General features: G+C 47.3%; 5 protein-coding genes across 5 annotated transcripts, besides 17 other annotated features; 2 read left to right on the forward strand and 3 right to left on the reverse strand.

Moving 5' to 3' along the window:
* Window positions 1-462: 462 nt before the first annotated feature.
* Window positions 463-482: a microsatellite.
* A 592-nt stretch (window positions 483-1074) lies between these two features.
* Window positions 1075-1096: a microsatellite.
* Window positions 1097-1375: 279 nt separating this feature from the next.
* Window positions 1376-1404: a microsatellite.
* A 9-nt stretch (window positions 1405-1413) lies between these two features.
* On the forward strand, window positions 1414-2267 carry TSTA_005940 (uncharacterized protein; the record flags this gene model as incomplete). Its single annotated transcript, XM_002488173.1, has 2 exons — window positions 1414-1755; window positions 1806-2267. The coding sequence occupies 2 exons, from the start codon at window positions 1414-1416 to the stop codon at window positions 2265-2267; spliced, it is 804 nt and encodes a 267-aa protein (XP_002488218.1).
* Window positions 1450-1752: a mobile genetic element.
* Window positions 1830-2153: a mobile genetic element.
* Window positions 2268-2411: 144 nt separating the features above from the next.
* Window positions 2412-2455: a microsatellite.
* A 263-nt stretch (window positions 2456-2718) lies between these two features.
* Window positions 2719-2756: a microsatellite.
* Window positions 2757-3472: 716 nt separating this feature from the next.
* On the forward strand, window positions 3473-4507 carry TSTA_005950 (uncharacterized protein; the record flags this gene model as incomplete). Its single annotated transcript, XM_002488174.1, has 2 exons — window positions 3473-4078; window positions 4163-4507. 2 exons carry the CDS (start codon window positions 3473-3475, stop codon window positions 4505-4507), a joined length of 951 nt encoding a protein of 316 aa, XP_002488219.1.
* Window positions 3569-4504: a mobile genetic element.
* Window positions 3623-4336: a mobile genetic element.
* Window positions 4508-4706: 199 nt separating the features above from the next.
* Window positions 4707-6560, reverse strand: TSTA_005960 (uncharacterized protein; the record flags this gene model as incomplete). Its single annotated transcript, XM_002488175.1, has 2 exons — window positions 5367-6560; window positions 4707-5270 (listed from the first exon to the last, which is right to left on the reverse strand). The coding sequence occupies exons 1-2, from the start codon at window positions 6507-6509 to the stop codon at window positions 4707-4709; spliced, it is 1707 nt and encodes a 568-aa protein (XP_002488220.1). The 5' UTR covers window positions 6510-6560.
* Window positions 4710-6485: a mobile genetic element.
* Window positions 6561-6731: 171 nt separating the features above from the next.
* Window positions 6732-6758: a microsatellite.
* A 478-nt stretch (window positions 6759-7236) lies between these two features.
* Window positions 7237-12173, reverse strand: TSTA_005970 (uncharacterized protein; the record flags this gene model as incomplete). Its single annotated transcript, XM_002488176.1, has 8 exons — window positions 7237-7924; window positions 7973-8326; window positions 8378-9098; window positions 9141-10581; window positions 10668-10759; window positions 10785-11389; window positions 11420-11537; window positions 11565-12173. The coding sequence occupies 8 exons, from the start codon at window positions 12171-12173 to the stop codon at window positions 7455-7457; spliced, it is 4410 nt and encodes a 1469-aa protein (XP_002488221.1). The 3' UTR covers window positions 7237-7454.
* Window positions 7545-9068: a mobile genetic element.
* Window positions 9672-11342: a mobile genetic element.
* Window positions 10233-11012: a mobile genetic element.
* Window positions 12174-12316: 143 nt separating the features above from the next.
* Window positions 12317-12707, reverse strand: TSTA_005980 (uncharacterized protein; the record flags this gene model as incomplete). The annotated part of the gene is made up of 2 exons (XM_002488177.1): window positions 12317-12366; window positions 12395-12707. 2 exons carry the CDS (start codon window positions 12705-12707, stop codon window positions 12317-12319), a joined length of 363 nt encoding a protein of 120 aa, XP_002488222.1.
* A 1681-nt stretch (window positions 12708-14388) lies between these two features.
* Window positions 14389-14415: a microsatellite.
* A 470-nt stretch (window positions 14416-14885) lies between these two features.
* Window positions 14886-14915: a microsatellite.
* A 443-nt stretch (window positions 14916-15358) lies between these two features.
* Window positions 15359-19105: a mobile genetic element.
* Window positions 19106-20784: the final 1679 nt, after the last annotated feature.

Here is a 20784-nt window from a genome sequence, read left to right on the forward strand (position 1 = left end):
GGCCAATAAGTAGGCTGCGATGCCGATATTGGTAACTGGAAGCTCAGAAGTGGTTGGAGAGTGGGCGGTAGTGGAGCAATAGGAAAGATAAGGAACTATTGTATCTAGCTTGAGAGGACAGAAGCGGCAGCCGGTTACTATGGGTGCATATATAAATGTATAGTAGCTTAATGTGTATCCCCCCAATATCCCTAGGGGGGGATGGGTAGGGATAAGGGCACACTAGTCAGGGTTTGTACGGACTAGGCGTGCCCACGGGTTTGGAACTATAAGGGATCTCCGGAAGGATTAGCCTAGGGAGAGTGCCCAAAGGTCCCTGGCATATCGGCCATATGGGGACGAGATAGTGATTTTTGAATTTTGCATGTATGACTCTGATAGGGGTGAGGCCAGTAGGGTGTCACCAAGGCTTCTAGTGGTCTGTCATAGCCAGTAGGGCTGGGTATAGACAATAAACTTGATTAATAATAATAATAATAATAGTTCTTTTGCCCTAAGAACCGCACCAATTCTCGGGAACCCTTTTAAAAACCATCCGACCCACCCACGGGACAGGACACCCGAGGCTAGCCTAGCTAGTGGTTAGTCCCTTATGGGGCAAGACTGTGACGGCCAATAAGTAGGCTGCGATGCCGATATTGGTAACTGGAAGCTCAGAAGTGGTTGGAGAGTGGGCGGTAGTGGAGCAATAGGAAAGATAAGGAACTATTGTATCTAGCTTGAGAGGACAGAAGCGGCAGCCGGTTACTATGGGTGCATATATAAATGTATAGTAGCTTAATGTGTATCCCCCCAATATCCCTAGGGGGGGATGAATAGGGGTGAGGGCACACTAGTCAGAGTTTGTACTGATTAGGTGTGCCCACGGGTTTGGAACTATAAGGGATCTCCGGAAGGATTAGCCTAGGGAGAGTGCCCAAAGGTCCCTGGCATATCGGCCACATGGGGACGAGATAGTGATTTATTTTGAATTTTTGTATGTAGGATTCTGATAGGGGTGAGGCCTGTAGGGTCTCACCAAGGCTTCCAGAGGTCTGTCATAGCCAATAGGGCTGGGTACGGACAATAAACTTGAATAATAATAATAATAATAATAGGAGCTCCCATTTGGAGGATGGGTAGGGATAAGGGCACACTAGTCAGGGTTTGTACGGACTAGGCGTGCCCACGGGTTTGGAACTATAAGGGATCTCCGGAAGGATTAGCCTAGGGAGAGTGCCCAAAGGTCCCTGGCATATCGGCCATATGGGGACGAGATAGTGATTTTTGAATTTTGCATGTATGACTCTGATAGGGGTGAGGCCAGTAGGGTGTCACCAAGGCTTCTAGTGGTCTGTCATAGCCAGTAGGGCTGGGTATAGACAATAAACTTGATTAATAATAATAATAATAATAATAATAATAGGAGCTCCCATGGGACGCACTAAGGAACAGGCAGCGGCTGATTTCACGGCTTTCCAACGCACCATCCCTAGCTCAGATATTGTAATCTTTTCAGATGGATCTAGGCTAGTAGACGGACGTGCAGGGGGTGGCTATATTGGATTTCAAGCACACCATCAGTTCCTCCGCTCCTCGCTCTCATACGGACATGGGAAAGAAGTCTTCGATGCCGAAGCAGAAGCTGCTCTAGCTGGTGCTCAAGCAGCAATAGCATACCCAACAGCTCAATTTGCTACCAACTTATGGATCTGTCTTGACAACCTGGAAGTTGCCACGCGCCTCCTATCTCCCTCTACAGGATCCTCTCAAGAAGTCTTTGAATCCTTTCGCACCCTTGCAGCCGCCTGGCCACTACGCGAAAGGCTACCACACACAAAAGTGGATCAATCCAAATCCGATGGGTCCCTGGACACACCATAATCCCTGAGAATGAAGCGGCTGATCTCGCTGCCAAGGAAGGAGCTGCCTCTATCCCCCCCTCTTCATACAAGTCCTCATACGCCTCGCTAAAGAGATACGCCAAGACTCAATCCCTATCCGCTGCTCAGTCACAATGGGAGAAGGTGGCACCACAGAGTTATCAAGATCTAGAAATAACTACTTCCCCTAAGCGCCCTGGGGAGCTTCAACTCAACCGACTTGACCTTGGCCGTATTATTGCGGCCCGTACTGGTCATGGAGACTTTGCAGACTACCATGAACGTTTTAACCATGATGATGCTTATCTTCTCTGCCGATGCGGAGCACGAAAAGCACCTCTGCACTTCTTCTTCTGTCATATAGCTAAGAGACTGAGCCCCTCGGCCTCCTGGGCCCCCTTCTGAGGTCATCTCTTTTCTCTTAGGCACTGCTAAAGGAGCACAAAAGCTAGCCACATGGCTAGCAGAGACCCACTTCTTTGAGGATATCTGTCCTCGCCAACCTCTCCTTAGCACCTAGCTAAGACAGCCCTACTCTTCCTTTACATTTTTCTTCTCCTTCTTTCTTTCTCTTCTCTTCTTTCTTTCCCTCTCTGCAAAACTTACTGTTCAGTTATGATAGTGGTGGAGTAATAGGTCATGGAGTGTAGGCGGACCATTGCAGCTGGCAAATACCCAAAACCCACTCAAAGAGGACCTCCCTGTAAGACCACGGCAGCTATGGAAACGTGCCAAAGAGTCTCTTATTTGTACATAAATCTGATAGGACCTGAAACCCGAGGCTTACCCCTCGGCGGCCTATGTCCCAGTAGGGATCGGTGGGAAGCGTGCGAGTCACGAACCACGGCCGTTAAATACACACACACACACACACACACACACACACACACACACGCTGGCTGTCACATCGCACTCTTATTTCTTCGCACTCTACTTTATGCGCGCTCTCACGCTGCGCGGTGTGGATAGGGGGCTCCCGCGTTATTTATCTACGCGTAGAATAACCCATGCATATGGATCTACATAGTAGACACCATATCAAATCTCTCCACGTCAGTGGAGCAGTCGATTGAAAGATCGGCTGAGGCAATGCGAGATTCTTTCGATTACTGCTGTATGGAAAGATGCCTAGGGGCTTTTTCAAAAGCCAAAGTGATCGCAAGAGGGATATCTGGATACGAAAACCACCCGACACAAACCTGTTCTAGGGGAGTGACAGGGCACCCTCGAGTTCAGCCAGCTCTGAGATTGAGATAGAACCCCCAAATGTTTTGAAGTGACTGATGAATCTATCTCAACGAGGGTAGGAACGAAGCCTAAGTGCTCTTAGGAAGTAATGGAAGTTGTTAAGGCTGGCAGAGAAGTGGTTGCCGGATGTGTTAAAGGCAAGGCCTACACTGAGACCGAACTACTTATCAATCTGGACAGACACAGCGCACCGCTTTCTAAGTATACTACGGTCTACCCAGGTAATTTCCATAGTACGGTGGGACTGCAGGGGTATGCCCACCGCCTTCCTGTGTCGGTTATCCATCTACTACAGGAGGTGTTAGAGTCTATGCTGAGATGTTGACACATATTACTTACCACGCCGCATAGAGCCTGCCACAATGTCTGAGCCTACGAATGAGCCTACAAAAGAGCCTCCGAATATGTCCACGAACGAATCCACGAACGAGCCTGCCTCACCAAAGCAGTATAGCACACGCTTAACCCGAGACGATCGTATTCGTGTTCAAACCTTGCGAGAAGCAGGATTTACCTATGAACAAATAGCGAAACAACTCAATATTACACAAAATCAGGTTCAATATGCGTGTCAGTCTAGTCAGGTTACTCCTAAAAAAGCGCGTGGAGCTCCACCTAAGCTCTCTGAAGCTCAAATGGATGAGATCATTGAGTCGATATTTTCATCTAAGAGGAATCGTTGCATGTCATATCACAAGGTTATCAAGGCGCTTAATCTCAATGTGGCACCAACTACACTCGCCTATTCCTTGAAGAAAAGAGGTTATATACGATGTAAGGCGCTTCGCAAACCTTACTTAAGTCCTGAAAATCGACGGCAACGGCTTATATGGGCTCTAGAACATATACAATGGACATTTGAACAATGGAAACAGCCTTTATGGACGGATGAAACATGGGTTACATCAGGCTCTCATACTCTCATTTACGTGACTCGTAAGGCTGGTGAAGAATTGGATGATACCTGTGTTCGTTCAAAAATCTCACGACGTCGAGGATGGATGTTCTGGGGGTCATTTCATAGAAATATGAAAGGCCCATGTCTATTTTAGGAAAAAGAATGGAACTCTATCAATGCTGAGCGGTACTGTGAACGAACTGTGCCATTGATTGATGGATATCTTCGGTTAATGCGCCAGGAGGGTTTATATCTACAGTTGATGCAGGATGGAGCCCCAGGGCATTCGAGTTCTTTTACGAAAGAAGAACTTCATTCTCGAGGCATATATCCCATATTATATCCAGACGATGAAGAATTATCCTATGATCAGCTCCGAGAGGTAGTTCGAGCTGCATGGGACGCAGTTCCTGAGAGCTTCCTTATTCAGCTTATTCATAGTATGCAGGCTCGTTGTCAGGCAGTAATAGCCGCGGATGGAGGAAATATTCCTTACTAGCTAATTAGGTGTTTTATTATTATTATTAGGGAATTAGTAGGGACACCACAAGTTTTTAGTAGCCACACCACAACTGATTATGTAATATTTGTCGTTATGTAATCTCACCACACCCCCAAACTAATTATTATGGCATTGATAGTTTGGCCAATTCTTATATGATTAAGATGCCTCAACCTGGCATGCAGATTGATTGGAATTATTTTACTTTACATGATCTGATTGTATGCCCAATTACCCCGCAGTTCGAGCACTTAGAAGGCGCTTTTCTCTTGCCCGTTGCAGTTGCAGTTGGAGTCCCCTTTTCGACATCTACCTTTGGATTTCCACCCTTTTTATCTGATCTTTTTGCCTTCGGTATAGGCAATCGAGGTTCGAGTAGTGGCAGGTACTCAGATCGATTGTCTGGTGCTATATTTTGCCTCCAAAAAGGATGAATATCTGTTAATGGAATAGGATGCTTTTTCTCTAGCAACCGTGCGATTCGGTGGGCACATGGAAGGCCCATTGTCCTAGTGAAGCTATTAGAGCACTCTGGTAAAGGGGCAAGGGATGTAGCTCTCTTAGCTATATTAACTTGATCGTGGACACGATTGATTGCGTAGTGTGAAGCTCTCTGGTTAATCTGCGAGTATAGAAAAGATTGGCAGAATATAAGGCTGTTTAGTTGGTCATGTCTAACCTCATATACTAGAGCATCGATCTGCTTATGTACCGCATGCCTCACTCGGCCCCAGACAGTCAGTATATCGCCGGTTGAGGCCTATATATACTTCTTGAGAAAGGCATGTGAACCCTCTACTCGTGAGGTTGACGAATTACCAAGATGGAGGTATTGGTTAGTCCAACAGCGGATCACCTTTTCTTTATAGATTAGCCATGTTTCTTTGATATATCGTAAGGCATAGGGTGATACTGATTGATATTTCTTGTCAAAATCTAATAGTCTCGCCTCATATTCATGCTCCGTTGGTGAATTAACAAGACTTTGCCATCCAGAGAGAAATTCATCCCATGCTTCACTAGTCGCAAAGTATTCTTTTACTTTGGCAGCAATGTTCTTATTGATATGCCATAAGCAAAGTAAATGCGGACTCTCTGGATAATCATCGCGAAGTGTAGCTAATATAGCGAGATCTCGATCAGTACAAAGAACCGGTAGTTGGAACATAGGGGATTCAAGCCATGAAAAGAAAGTTTTTAATGCCCATTTATATGACTCTTCCTGCTCATTTTGCATAAAGCAAAAGGCAACACTGAATGTCGTATTTGATGGTGAAACGCCTATAATATGGAGTAACGGCATCTCATAGCGATTCGTCTTATAAGTGCAATCTAAAATGAATACCCTGTTAAACTGATTAGCGTATTGAATCGATTCTGGGTGAGCAAACATAAAAAATGTAATACATCCTTCTATATCTTGTTTGAATGCAAACTTCCACTTATGGATAAGTAGTTGCTCTTGAAGATATTGTATTGGAGTACGCCCAGCAAGTTGTTCACGCAGAAAGGCCTTCCTGAGGTTATATAAATCCATTGGTATAATTAGCAGAGTAGGGTCACTCTTTTTGATCAAGCTGATAATCTGCCGTGGAGGGATACCCTCATCAAGCTGATTACAGATGGTAATTCGCTGTTCTGAAGTAATCGTACGCGCCGCTGGATGGGCAATTAAATCACCCTCAAGCTCATGAGAATGTTCGAGATTTTTCACCTTTATACGCCATCTACCATCGGCTTGGGGGCCTCTTGAATGAACGTATCCATAGAGTCGGAAGCTGCATCCAATTCGCCTAGTACTAGTCCTCCGGCGTTTTGCCCCGTCCAGTGCGTTGATCCGGTCAGTATACTCACCACCACGGTCGCAGCCAATAGTGATATTCTTGCCAGGATTAGATCGAATCGTAGTGATAACGTAGCCCTGAGACAAGGCGTAGCGACGGAGTTCTGCAAGCATCTTGTCTCGGGACTCGTAAGCTTGATCAAATGGGGTTTCCATAGTGAGAAATGAGTGAGAAATTGAGTCAAATAGCGAGTCAAATAGTGAGTCAAAAATGTTGCTGATTTGCGTCGGAAGCATCAAATAATAATAATAATTAGGTGCATACTGTTGCCATAGTAATTAGTTGGGGAGTGGTGAGGTGAGATTACATAACGACAAATATTACATAATCAGTTGTGGTGTGGCTACTAAAAACTTGTGGTGTCCCTACTAATTCCCTTATTATTATTATTATTATTATTATTAATCAAGTTTATTATCCGTACCCAGCCCTACTGGCTATGACAGACCACTGGAAGCCTTGGTGACACCCTACTGGCCTCACCCCTATCAGAGTCATACATGCAAAAATAAAAAAAACCTCGCGCACCTATGAAAACCCACGCAGGTAAAAAGTACTGCTGGAAAGAATCTCAGTGAAAATAGACCTCCTTGACAGTGTATTTACCAACTTTCGCCTGCTCAATCGACGTGGTTGAAGCATGGGCCCGAAAAGAGGTAAAAAGGGCACTCCGTGGCCAGAACCACGGTTTGCAGATGACCCTGATATACGCGCATACGTAGCTGCAGCCATCAAAGATCTCGAGGCACTGAAGAAGCACCAAGTGTCGGATTGGTCGGTTTATTCCAGGCCAATCCTGAAGAGTGTTTTACTAGGATCAAAGAAAAGAAGTGACTAGCAAGATTGTATGTATTGAGTTCTGTGTCTGTCTTTCAAGTTTTTAAAGCCGGGTCCTTTATAGACACCTTTGGCGGGGTGATTTGTGAGCTATCAGGAGGGGTAAATATTGGGCTGAAATCTAGGTGCCCAGATATATGCCTAAAGGTGCCTTTTAGACCTGTAAGATTGAACAGTCGATCTTTCTGCCTCGTTTGAAAGCCGGATTATCTGACACACCCCCTCAGCTGCAGAAAGCAACTGCTTGCAAAGCTGGAATAGCTTCATAAGTTGTCGGGCACGTCATTGAGAGAAAGTAATTCTTCGATATCCGGGTTCTCCATATCCTTTTGCTGGGGAGTGAGATAGCTGTCGATATCCTCTACTCCGATTTGATTGAGGAACTTTTGGTGTTCCTGTTTGCTGAGTGCCTTGGTCAGGCCGTTGGCAATCATATCTTTTATGGGCATGTAGTGCACTTGGATGTCTCCCTTCTGCACCTCTTGTCGTACCCAGTGATTATGAATATCGACGTGTCGGAGCTTCGTACGCAGTCGCGGAGCGTCCTTCTCCAGCAATCCTAGAGTTTGCTGGTTATCGCAGAAAACGTGAAGAGTAGGTGTTCTAAAACGTATCTCCAACTCCAGAAGCAATTGAAGGACATATTTGCCTTCTTTCACCCCCTGAGCGAGAGCTAACAGTTCAGCTTCAGTGGTTGACGTTGTTACCGTATCCTGCTTGTTCGCTTGCCATCCTATCGTTCCACCAAAAAGTGTCATGACGTATGCTTACGAGCTCTTACGGTCAAGTGTATTATCTGCAAAGGAGGCGTCTGTTGATACTGAATAATCTTCACCTCCTCCAAGCCTCAAGGCGTACGCACGATGACGTTCGAGGTAGCATAAAACCTTGTTAGCAGCTTGATGGTGCTTTGGTCCGGGATTTGACAAGAACCGTGAAAGCCGTGAGACGGCAAAAGCCACGTCAGGTCGAGTGCTTACTGCCACGTACATGATTGAGCCAACTTTTCGTTGATATTGATGGTTACTTTTGTAGGTGGCCATTCCTTCGTATGGGAGTAATTCTTCTCGAGCCATTGGTGTGTCGTCAGTTTGTCGAGTGTCGGCTAACTTCGCAATTTTATCGATATAGGTGGCTTGACTGAGCTAGATCACCTTATTGCTTCGATCCCGTATAACTCTCATACCTAGGAACCACTCCAGGTCTCCTCCTCCGGATATTTTGTATTTGGCACGAAGTTGGTTCATGACTGAGTCAGCTTCTGGTTGGTGGCTCTTCTTATATGCGACAACGATATCGTCTACATAAAAGAACAGTATGATCCCAGATTTCAACATGCAACACGGTTCGTGAGGCACTGTTTTGAAACCCAACTCTACGAGGGTGCTGGTAAGTTCCTTTTGCCATAGGAGTGGTGATCTACGCAATCCGTAAAGAGCCTTGTTCAGTCGATATATTTTTCCAGACTCACGATATCCAGGAGCCATTCTCATAAAGATCTCTTCGTCCAGTATGGCATTAACGAAGGCATTGACAGTGTCATATTGCTTGAGTTCCAGATTGAAGCGCGCAGCAATAGCCATAAATGTCCTAAAAGATCTCGCAGCAAGAGTAGCAGCATACGTGTCCCTTGTATCATCTCTTTTCTCTTGATCACCTCTTACCACGAGTCGTGCCTTGCACTTGACTAGACGACCTTTCTTGTCCTGCTTATAGACATATACCCACATACAATCGAGAATCTGCTTTCCTTTTGCCTTACCGATAGGCACCGTTGTCCAAGAGCCAGATGGATCGTGACTTTTAAGATGATCTCTCTCAGCCTCCTCAAATAACCAACCTAAAGGATGTTTTTCCACTTCACGGTGACTCTTGGGAGCAGGCGGTAGGTCGCGGACTAGAACTGACTGAAGTCGACGTCCTGACCTTAGACGTCATTAGAGGCTCACGTGATCAAATTTGACTGTGTTCACCTCATACTGACGATGTCGTGTGCCTGCTAGAAAAGCAAACCTCCAAGGATTGAGCTCTCCTCGTTGCGTAGTCAAAGCAGCGGCGACGGTTTTAACAGGAGCCTCTCTGAAGCCTACCCCGTTCTTCTCAAGCGACCCTCTGGGTCCGTCCTCAAGGATATGCCTGCCATGAGCCTCTCTGAGACCTACCATGGAGTCACGCAGATTGGGCGACCCTCTGGGCCTGTCCCCAAACTCAGCACGCGATCCTCTGGACCTGACCGTGCCTACACCATCAAGAGCCCCTCTGGGACCTTCCTTGGTGGTTGCTTCCTGAACAAGCGACCCTCTGGGCCTGACCCCGCCAGTTGACGTTCCAGCTGCGTGCTCAGAGCTCTGACGGAGGTTGAGGTCATTTTCATGGACGATAGTTATGCTAGCCGCCAACAGTGCGCTCGGAGGCGTATCTGGAGGTGTAGGATAAGCATATTTATCAATCCCCTCTAATAATCCTTCTCCTGGCATCAGAGATGGGCCGCTTGGATAGTCCGAATCAAGCTGACTTGAATCTTCAAATCCAGAACCAGTCACCGAGCCTGTTGTTGTCATACGCTCATCGTTGTGCCTATTTCCGTCAAACACCAAATCCTCCATCTCATCTCCAAAGTTAGCATTATCTTCGACTTCACCTGACTGTACTCGGATATCTATCTTGTTCAGCAAGATTGTCAGTTCTTCAACAGACACATGAAGGAGATCATCCTTGATATCTTGGATATCTCCACTGAAGACTTCATCCTCGTTAAAAATAACGTCCCTTGCTCGCACGATCCTCCCTGTCGAAGGATTCCAAATCCTATAAACATTTGTTGAGTCATATCCAACGAGATAGCCTACCCATGCTCGCGGATTGAAGCGTTGAAGTCGATTTTTCTTGAGTTGATACTCCGATGTGAGGGCATATGCTTTACAGCCATATACCTTCAGGTGAGCAAGCTGAGGTTTCTGATCTTGTATGCAAATTCCATTTTGCAAAGCAACGTAAGTATGGAACCTATTGTATGGCGTTTTCCAGTTGTACATGAACTTCGGGGTACAGTTGTAAAGATAGATTGAGGCTCGGTATATTTCTGACCATAAATCCGTAGGTAACTTTGCACCATTTCTCATGGCCCTAGCCTTATCCTTGATGACACCCCCTGAGCGCTCAGTGGCACCGTTTTGTCCTTGATTATTTGCCGTTGAGGGCTCGATAGTAACATGTTTGGTAATCAGCCACTCCTTTATCTCAGGTCGGTGTAAGAATATCTCATTATCTATCTCAATCTTGATCGGACTAACATCATGGTGCTTTTTCAGATATTCAAAGAACCATTTCAGAGTTTCTAAGATCTCCACGCTTTTGTGCGACGTCATATAAAAGTCCCAGATAAAACCGCTAAATCGATCAGTTATAAGCATCAATGTCTTTTCTCCATTCATTGAGCTTTTCTGAAAGTCATGAAAATCAATCGCTAGATGCACGCCAGGTCGTTCCACAATATTTCTTTCTTCTCATCGTATGATTCGTCTGGCTTTTGCCCTTCCACAGGCTTCACACTGTACAGTGGTAGGACCTTTGGATAGGCCAGTCACTCTTACACCTTTTGTCGTTGTGGCAAGGTGTTCGATAGCTTGGGGTCCAGGATGGCCAAGGCGAGCATGCCATCTCTTAGCGTCAGCTTTTCGTTCTTTTCTGACTGTCCACGAATTGAAGCGGTGCCGTCGTATCATGAAGGCCATTTTTACGAGAGGATGGTCGTTGGCGATATGTTCGAGTACAAATTGACCTTCCCTCTCTTTTACATATGCAAGGACTTGATTTTTCTCGTTCCGAAGGCAGTCGAAGCCTCTTCTGGTGTCCCACCAGATTCCATGCTTTCTTAGTTGTTGGAAAGACACCAGGTTTGCCACAAAGTCCTTGCAGTATGCCACGTTATAAAGGCGCAGAATTTGAAGTCTTCCACCAAGGCCGTGGATTTCGATATCCACTTCTCCATATCCTAAGACAGGTACTTGGTGGGTGCCTGCCCATAGGAAGTCTCCTGCTGTCGCTTTCCGGAAGTTCACAAACCTTTCTATCTCATTAAAAACGTGAATTGATGACCCTGAATCCAATAAAGCTGAATGTTTTAAAGGATATTCGTTAATTGACAGTGCAGCCAAATCCTTTTCCATGCGAATGTAGCAGGTCGATTTGCAGCTGCCTACTGCCGTCTTAAAGAGTCAATTCGAACTTGCTGTTTCTCCTTGGAAAGTCACCTCATTCTGAGTATTTTGAGTTATAGGTTCTCGTCGCTCTTGGGATTGACTTCTAGAGTGAGATCGTTCTTTCCTTTGAGAAGGAGCTTGTCCCTGTTCTTTGGTTAGTACACGTCTTACCTCTTTTGCTAATGGTGCATTGCTGTTAAGCCATCTATCGGCTCTTTGTTGAAGCCAAAGTCTTGGCTCAAACTCTTGAGGAGCCTTATAACCAAAAATATAGAAGCAGAAGTCAATAAAGTGCATGCCTCCGCATGCAGGGCAGGTCGGTTCAGGTCCACCTCTTTTATCTGGAGCAAATCCGCTGCGCTGTCCTCCTTCAAATGATTGTGATCGCGAACGTCGTCGACCACGCTCCACAGCTCTCCCTCGCTGCAAGCTTTCTTCATTTTCTTCTTCGCTGTCGTCGCTCTTACCCAGATGAGTGGCGAAAGAGCCTTTTATTATATAGGATTGTCGTTTTGTACGGAGTCGTGGGATGAGTCTCCGGAAGCCATTTGACAGATCCTTATAGGTAAGAGATTTGTCATCAATCTTTGGATCGATTGAGTGCTCAAAAGACGTTACCCACGCCTCATCTAGTGGTCGAATAGCTTCGAGAAACCTAGATGCCCAGTCCTCCGTATCTTGGGCAAAGGACATGGATTTCTTCTTTCCTTGAAGCATGATTTCTTCCCACTTGATTAACCAAGCCTCCAGATCTCGCGGAGTGCCTCTGAAAGGTTTCATGTGCTGGTTATAGTCATCTCGTATTCATCACTGGATTTCTCGCGATCCTTGGCCAACTTGCGTCTTCAAGTTATTGTATGCTTCCTTCCAACTGTGTGTCACGTGCACACAGGTCTTAAGATAGCTGTGGCACACTGTCCGCTTCATCCATTCAAAGATTTTGTCGATGTCTCTACGCTAAACCTCCCACTCACTGAACTCCATTTTGTAGTTATTGAGACGTAGGTTGAAGTCATTTCTTGCCCTCTGTTCAGTGCGATCATCAGTTATATCTTCAGTTGCGGTGGTTTGGGTTGATTGAGCAGAGTTCTGACGCGTTCCTTGAGCTGCACCTACACGGTTTTGTGTAGTGTTCTGGGATTCAGGTAGATAGTCCTGTATCTTTGGTCGAACAGGTTTCTTGATTGGTCTCTCAGTTCCCTGGAGAATGGGAAGAAGATCATTGGCTCTGGCCCGATTGAGAAGTTCGTTTTGCCAATCGTCCCAATCCTCTGGGGAATTGAGCTTATACTTGGTGGCAATGTTGGACAACATGTTGATATAGAGCCGGTAGGGGTAGTCAGACTCTTAATTGTCGGATTGGTCGGTTTATTCCAGGCCAATCCTGAAGAGTGTTTTACTAGGATCAAAGAAAAGAAGTGACTAGCAAGATTGTATGTATTGAGTTCTGTGTCTGTCTTTCAAGTTTTTAAAGCCGGGTCCTTTATAGACACCTTTGGCGGGGTGATTTGTGAGCTATCAGGAGGGGTAAATATTGGGCTGAAATCTAGGTGCCCAGATATATGCCTAAAGGTGCCTTTTAGACCTGTAAGATTGAACAGTCGATCTCTCTGCCTCGTTTGAAAGCCGGATTATCTGACAGTCTCCAGCGCCGCCTAACTTACCGCATGTAGTTTAGCGCCGTTGGGATTTGGATATAATGTTGGGCTTTTGACCAACTAGACCTGGCCCCGAGGAGTTTCCTAGAAGACAAAATTGAACTTATCTGTGATATAGGAAGAGAGATCATATTGAGCTAGGATATTGGGAAAGATCCCGGGTAGTTGGGTTGAAGACGAAGAGGGCTGGAGGCGCGATGGAGGAAGATCCGGCCGTAACGACGCGTGCAGGACGCGTCGTAGTGCCGTCAACGAGAGCTTGAGAAGCTCTGGAAGGTGCTGACAGCACCGATGCCACCGCTGCAACTAGGAGGACGACATCAAAAGTAAAGCCAACTGCAGTTAGGAAAGCTGCTAACCAGATTGAGGAGAGACAGTACGCTCAGGACGAAAACCAAGCGATGCTTAGAAAGATGTTTCAGTACTTAGAGGGCACCTATCAGGAGATCAAAAATTTGAAAGAAACACTCAATAAACAAGAAAAAATCATCTAGGAATAAAACGACATGATTAAGGGACTACAGGCCTAAATAGAAGCAACCCAAAGCCAATCTGCGGAAGACTGCAAGCAACTCCGGGAGTAGCTGGACACCATCGCGAAAGCACCAGCCAACGTAGCTCTAATGCAGACCAATTCATAGCCATCATTTGCAGATATAACCAACAGCCAATCTGTTCACTAATATGGTATACGCCTAGGCCCTCTCGGCCCTCCAGTGCCTCCTACAATAACTAATACACTATTCTGCACAATTAATACGTCTCGCATTAGAGAAGAAGACAAATCCAAGGCGCAGATAGCCAATGTCAGACAAATGATCAAAAAGGAGATACAAGGAAATGAAGAAATGGAGACCTGGCGCTGTGCAGCAGTAATTAAGGATCCAAAGAACGCGGATCAAGTCAAATTATTTGTAGACAGGAGGACAAGATCATACAGGTCAAAGAGGCTGCCCAAAAGTTAAATATACCAGGATGGAAAGTGTTATGAGATCAGCTCTACCCAGTCAAAATTGACAACGCTAGCCAGACAGCGATCCTAGATATGGATGGTAATGTCCTGCTAGGAGCAGTCGAGGCCTTAGGAAAAGAGAACAATATCGACATTGCCAAGATAACCTGGCTTAGCAAGAAGGACTCTAATAAAGCGTATAGATCTATGATGGTATATATCATCAAAGGAACAGACGCCAAACGCCTACTAGAAGGTAACTACTTCAACATAGCAGGAGAATCTGCATACACTTGAGCCTTTGAACCACGCACAGGACCATTTCAATGTTATAACTGTTAAGAGATAGGACATAAGTCTTTTTCATGTAAAAAGACCCAGATATATTGATTGATTGATTGATTGATTGATTCATACACGCATCTAAGCCTAGTGGCCGGCGGCGCCTTCTAATTGGGCAGCGGGCGTACTACCGTATAAAAGCATAAATCAACGTCAACGTGCCAAGACGCTTCCGGCTTGGCGCTGACTTAGTCAACTCCACGCGAAAGTCTCGACACGTATCCGTATCCAGATCCGAGGACCACCAACAACAGATAACGAGCGAACAGAACGCCGAACCAACAAAGGAAATGTGTATATATACAAAAAGAGTGAAGGATCTCGGTGCGGGGTGACGTGATATTTATGTTTTGGTGCCCAGTTCTATTTCCAAACGTGTCAAGTGGCTGATCCGTCCGAGCCGAATCAACGTGGTTACTCTTCATCAGGGTAGTGTCGCACTCACTGTGAGCGCGTGGTTGTTAAGGGGGTTATATGATGGAACTGCGTCAATAGACCAGTCCGCATCATAAATTCAATACTCTGCCGAACCCACTGAGGTTGATTGATTGATTGATTGATTGATTGATTCATACACGCATCTAAGCCTAGTGGCCGGCGGCGCCTTCTAATTGGGCAGCGGGCGTACTACCGTATAAAAGCATAAATCAACGTCAACGTGCCAAGACGCTTCCGGCTTGACGCTGACTTAGTCAACTCCACGCGAAAGTCTCGACACGTATCCGTATCCAGATCCGAAGACCACCAACAACAGATAACGAGCGAACAGAACGCCGAACCAACAAAGGAAATGTGTATATATACAAAATGAGTGAAGGATCTCGGTGCGGGGTGACGTGATATTTATGTTTTGGTGCCCGGTTCTATTTCCAAACGTGTCAAGTGGCTGATCCGTCCAAGCCGAATCAACATGGTTACTCTTCATCAGGGTAGTGTCGCACTCACTGTGAGCGCGTGGTTGTTAAGGGGGTTACGTGATGGAACTGCGTCAATAGACCAGTCCGCATCATAAATTCAATACTCTGCCGAACCCACTGAGGTTCGCTAAGGAGCTTCCGATAATCTGTTTCGCGTGCTTCTTTCCAGAGAGTCTCCATACGCAGGTTTATATGGGTAGGACACCGTATGAGGACGTGGGCCGTATCCTGATCCCCAAGGCCACATTCGCATTGAGGTGAGTCTTCAATCCGTACACTCGCTAGGAAGCTGCGTAGCGCTGATTTACCTGTTTGTAGTTGGATTAACACTGAACTCCAAGCCCGTCGTAATCCCTCGTGCAGCTGCAACACCATCTTCGTTGGTGCTTTGATTATCCGATAGAGATGCCGTCCATGGTTGGCATGCTCCCACTGTTCCTTCCACCTCTTTGCAAAGCCTGCATGTAGCCTCTGGCGACACACTGCCATAAGGATAGTTGACTGATTTGGAATATACGACATTCGTGCGGCGTGTGGTGTAGTCTGATTGGGTGCGCTGATCCTGGCTATGCGGGCGTTCTCCTGTGTACGCCGTGTCGCCTCGACTGCAGCCAACTTTGCCAGCTGGTCTGCTTTCTCGTTGCCTGGGACCCCTTCGTGGCCTGGCACCCACTGTAGTCGTACACGCCATCGAGATCGGTTGTCGCGTAGGAGGCCCAGGTGTCGTACGATCCGTCGAAGGATATACTGCCCAGAGGACCGCCCTGGCTGGCATGTGGCGCGTATTGCGGCTTGATTATCTGTGTAGATTGTGGCTTCGTGTGGGTTGTCGTCGCATGGCTGGCTTCGGAGTAGGATTTCCAATGCCGCATCGATTCCCTCCAGTTCCCCTGCATAAACAGTATGTGTGTCAGATGAGCCTACTGGCTTATAAGCCTGTCCTATTGATGAGTAGACCGCTGCCCCAATCCCATTGTCAAAGCCGCTCCCATCGGTAAAGAACTGTATTGTTGTATCTGTTCCTGAGATTGCTTCAATAGCCTTGATAGCCTCCTCACGGGTATCGTCAATCCTTGCTTCTGGTGGCTCCCACCACGGTGGCACTACAAAGGGGTAGATTGTCTCGATGCGTTGGCTAGTATCACTCCCCAGTTTGCGGTCGATGGCTGTTTCCAATCGATGAAGTGGCGACGTGTATGGGTCGTTACAGTGGGCTTGGCCACGTATTTGGTAAAGCGTAGATCGAAGTGGTGAGGTCATGATCCGCAGGCAGGCCTCCTCAGCCAGCTTTGCGAGCGTGAGCTCTGCAGGTGGTACATGGAGACAGACCTCTAGGGCCTGTCGTGACGTACGTTTGAACGCGCCGGATATCTGGTGAAGAGCCTGATCCTGGATCGATCGGATGGCTTGCTCTGCAGCTCGCTGCGCACCGGTGAACCCTCTTCCACCTCGTATATACCACGTGGAGCACGCGTACATGATCTGTGGTTGGAGGACAGCCGTGTATATCTTCCTTAGATGAACCAGGGGCGTTCCCCATGTCGATCCTGCGATTGAGCTTAATCCCGCCACCAGTTTTGCAGCCTTCTTTCTCATCTCCTGTACGTGCACTTCCCCAGTGAGGTGGGTATCCAGATAAACTCCTAGATATTTGATTGAGTCCGTAGGCTTAATTTCTACTCCCTTGATTATGAGAGGTACATCCAGCCTACCACTCGGCTTAGGCACCATTTGGTGCTTCCGCCAAAAGTGGGTAAGTTGATATTTGGCAGGCGCAAATTTAGAGGCATGTGTCCTCTCCCAGCGCTCTGCAACCTGGTGTACTTTGGTGAGTGTGTGGCAGTTGGCTGCGGCGGAGGTCCCATATGTCATGATGAAGATGTCGTCAATATATCCAAGTACAATCACGTCCGGGCACTCGGCGAGTATCTGCTCAATAAGATCTGCATTAAAGAATAGGAATAGGATTGGTGACAATGGGGAGCCCTGCGGAATGCCTGTATTGACTAGAAATTCCCCCATATTGCCCTCTAGGAGTGTGATTGACGTGCGGCGATTGCTTAGAAAGCTCTCAATCCAGCCAATCAGGTCATCTGGCACCTGGCGCTTTCGTAGGTCGTGTATCAGCCTTATATGATTGACGTTGTCAAAAGCCCCTGCCGCGTCAAGTGCAAGCCCTGAGGCTACTCGTGAGCCCTCTCTCCACGCACTATGGGTCTCTTCTAGTAAGAGATGGATTGCTAGTTCGCATGAGCGGCCGCGACGTCCTCCAATATGTTGCTTTGGTAAAAGATTATATTGCTCCACTAGATAGCTGAGACGTCTGGCTAACACTGATTCTAGTGCTTTGCCAATCGTGCTCAGTAACGCTATTGGGCGGTACGCCTTTGGATCAGAGTAATCAGGCTTTCCAGGCTTGCGAAGGATGACTGTTGTCGACTTTCGGAAATGGTCAGGGCAGTATTGTTGACGTAGACATGCATTAAAGAGATTAACGAGATAGGCCTCGATAGTAGGGAGCAGCCTTTGTAGGACCAGATTGGGGATTCCATCTGGCCCTGGTGCTTTGTCGGGCTTCACGTTGGTTACTGCCGTTCGGACTTCGTCTAACGTGATTGGTGGCATCGTATACGGTTTGGGATATCTATATTGTGGCCCAATATCTGACAGATCTGCCTCCGGGGGCTCTGGGTGGAGGACCTCTCGGAATAGGGCTGCTTTCTCCTTTGGGGCTGTGTAACTCGTGTTATTGTAGTGTAACGTTGGGGTAAACGTGGCACGTGGTTTGCCCCTATTGCGGACCCAACGGGCAATTCTCCAGAATCCATCTATTGACTCTGTTGCCTGCTCAATTCGTTGGCGATGTAGATCTCGTGCGAGCTCATTGGTGCGCCGTTTCATCTCTTTCCTAGCCTCTGCGTAGTCCTCCCATGCCTGATCTGTATTTATACGACGTGCGTGTCGTCTACACCTAGATACGTGGTGTTTAAGCTTCGCCATCTCTGGGGTGTAGCCCGCTCGTGAGTAGATGCTGATCTGTTTTGTAGGTGTCGCTTGCTCAGCTGCCTGATTGATTGCCTCAACTAGATAGCGGATCGCCTCATTGATCGCCTCATTGTCATTGAGCTCCCTTGGGTGCCAATTGTATATGTCCATCAGTTTAAGGAAGAGGTCCCAATCTGTTGCATTCCACTGCTTGCGAACCAATGGAGGAACACGTATAGCTGTAAGGTCAAATTGAGTGGAGATTGGGACATGATCTGCTCCGTACCACCACTCTGGCTTGGTGTCGCAGCTCACTACCCGGTTGGCTAGATTGTGCGATGCCCACACCAGATCAATTGTAGATTTGGCGTTAACCCTCTCGTACGTGATCGTGCCTGGTGGCAAGAGCTGCTCGAGCCCATGCTCATCCATAAGATTAATCAATTCGGTGGCCTCCTCGTCAACGTGTCGGTACCGCGGGCCCGCCCACAGCGGGTGATGTCGGTTGAAGTCCCCCAATACAATATGCTGCGCCCTAGGTGCCATGGCGGTTTGCAGGGCGCTAATTACAGATTCCTCGTTGCTATTGACTCCTGGATTGTATACATTGTGAATATGGATGGTTCCATGGGCGGCTGTATGAAGTGTCAATGTGCTCAGATCTCTATTATGGTATTGGACCTCCCATGTGGCTGGATCTAGCCCTCTATTGACGTAGAAACAGACTCGTGGGCGTTTCTTGTATTCTTCCTTGGGTGTGGGCTGCAGTAGGATATGGAAGCTGCCCTTGAGCGCTAGTGAGTATGTTGTTAGTGGGTCGGTATGTTTGTTGATGTAGGGTTCCTGGATAGCCAGGATATCGTAATTTTGCACCTCGCTCTCACCAAAGAGATGCATCTGGACCTCGTCCCGCGATTTCCAGCAGTTAGCCTGCAGGATTTGTAGTCGATTGGTGTTACGATACATTACTGATTGTTAGCCCAGGTGCTGTCTTCAAGGTTCGTGGTCATTAGCGTATCAGCCTCCTGAGCTGGCTCGATTGGATCCTGAGGGGCTTCGTGGATTGATGGCTGGGTAAGTTCATCCTCAGATGAGTCATCGTCTGGGATCGTACGCACACTCTTACTTCGGCGGACAGTCCTAACAGCTTGCACATGTGAAATTTCTAGTGGAGCAATATCTGATTGCAGAACCGGGGTTCCTGGTGGAGGCTTCGTATTCTGACGTGCACGTGTGTTATATGTATATTTGATCTGGGTCTCAGGTCCTGTCTTAGGTTCAGGATTAGGATCTGCATCTATAACTAGATCTTTATCCCACTGCGCTCTTATAGGCTTTTTCGAGGATCTATTGGTAGGGTCACCTGATGTAGGGCTTATCGGCTCGGGCTCAGATCGTTCTGCCACTCGTTTTCGGGCGGCTGCTGCGCTCTTACTTCTTGAGTTGGCAGATCGACGTGTGGTGGCTGTACGAGCCGGTGCGCGAGGACTTCGCTCTGTATTGGCTGCTTCAGCTGGTGTAGGGTCATTTGGTGAGATGGCTCCGGGCTGACTATTGCCAGGTCGTATCACAGGAGTGTGATATTGTGGGCCGTATGTACGTCGTTGATGTGCCTCTGTGAGGCATGTAGCTCGTATCGGGCACTCCCTCGCGTACGCAAAGTGTTTCGTATTGAGTCTCTTGGCAGGATCTTTGATATGGACATTTTCTGCGGTGCAATTAGCACATTTAGCGTATTCTTTCTCTTTCGGTGTAGGGCAATCCCCTGTATCATGAGATCCAGCGCAGTACGCGCAGCAGATCTGGCGCTGACAGTGCCTGGCGATATGTTTATACATCTGACACTTGAAGCACTGCTGGAGATTGGCTGCTTTGTCGTATATTGAGACATTGTGCTGTCTTCCCTTAATAATAAGGCCGCGTTGGATTGCAAAATTAGCAATCCTTTCATCATCAAATATGACTACAAGGTGGGCATTTGTGAGCTTCTGTTCCTTGATCTTATACTCGCTTAGGAGCCAGCCCGTGTGTGTGACATTCATAGAGGCTGGGAAGCTGTGCGAACACCGGGGCGTTCTCTGAAGGTAGCGGGGGGTATATGAATTGAGGCTGTTTGGGGTTGATTATTCGTGTTGACGCCGTGTACGACGACGCCCCATGTACGTTTTCGTATACGTGCTTCGTTTCCGAATGCCCTAATCCAGTCCTTCTTGCGGGTAAGCTGGTCGACGTCGTCCACTGTGCCTAGTAAGAGTATAATATCGCCACTAGGTAGTATACGGGCTGCCGCAATTCGTCGATGTGCGATGGTGGTGTCTTGAGTGCTGCGTATTGCGAGATTTGCCTTCTCCACCACCTTATCCGGGAATCGACGTATCGGGTTGAGGATATTTGGATCGGTATGTTCCAGATAGACCTCTAGGTCCTCCTGGCTTGGATATGGGGTTGATGGCAAGCTTCCTCCACTACTCAATCCCACGCTAGGGACCGTGGGAGGGTTCGAGGGCACCTTACGTCCCCAGGCCTGTACGTACGAC

The sequence above is a fragment of the Talaromyces stipitatus genome, genomic scaffold, assembly GCF_000003125.1.
Source record: "Talaromyces stipitatus ATCC 10500 scf_1105507295517 genomic scaffold, whole genome shotgun sequence".
NCBI classification, from domain to species: Eukaryota; Fungi; Ascomycota; class Eurotiomycetes; order Eurotiales; family Trichocomaceae; genus Talaromyces; species Talaromyces stipitatus.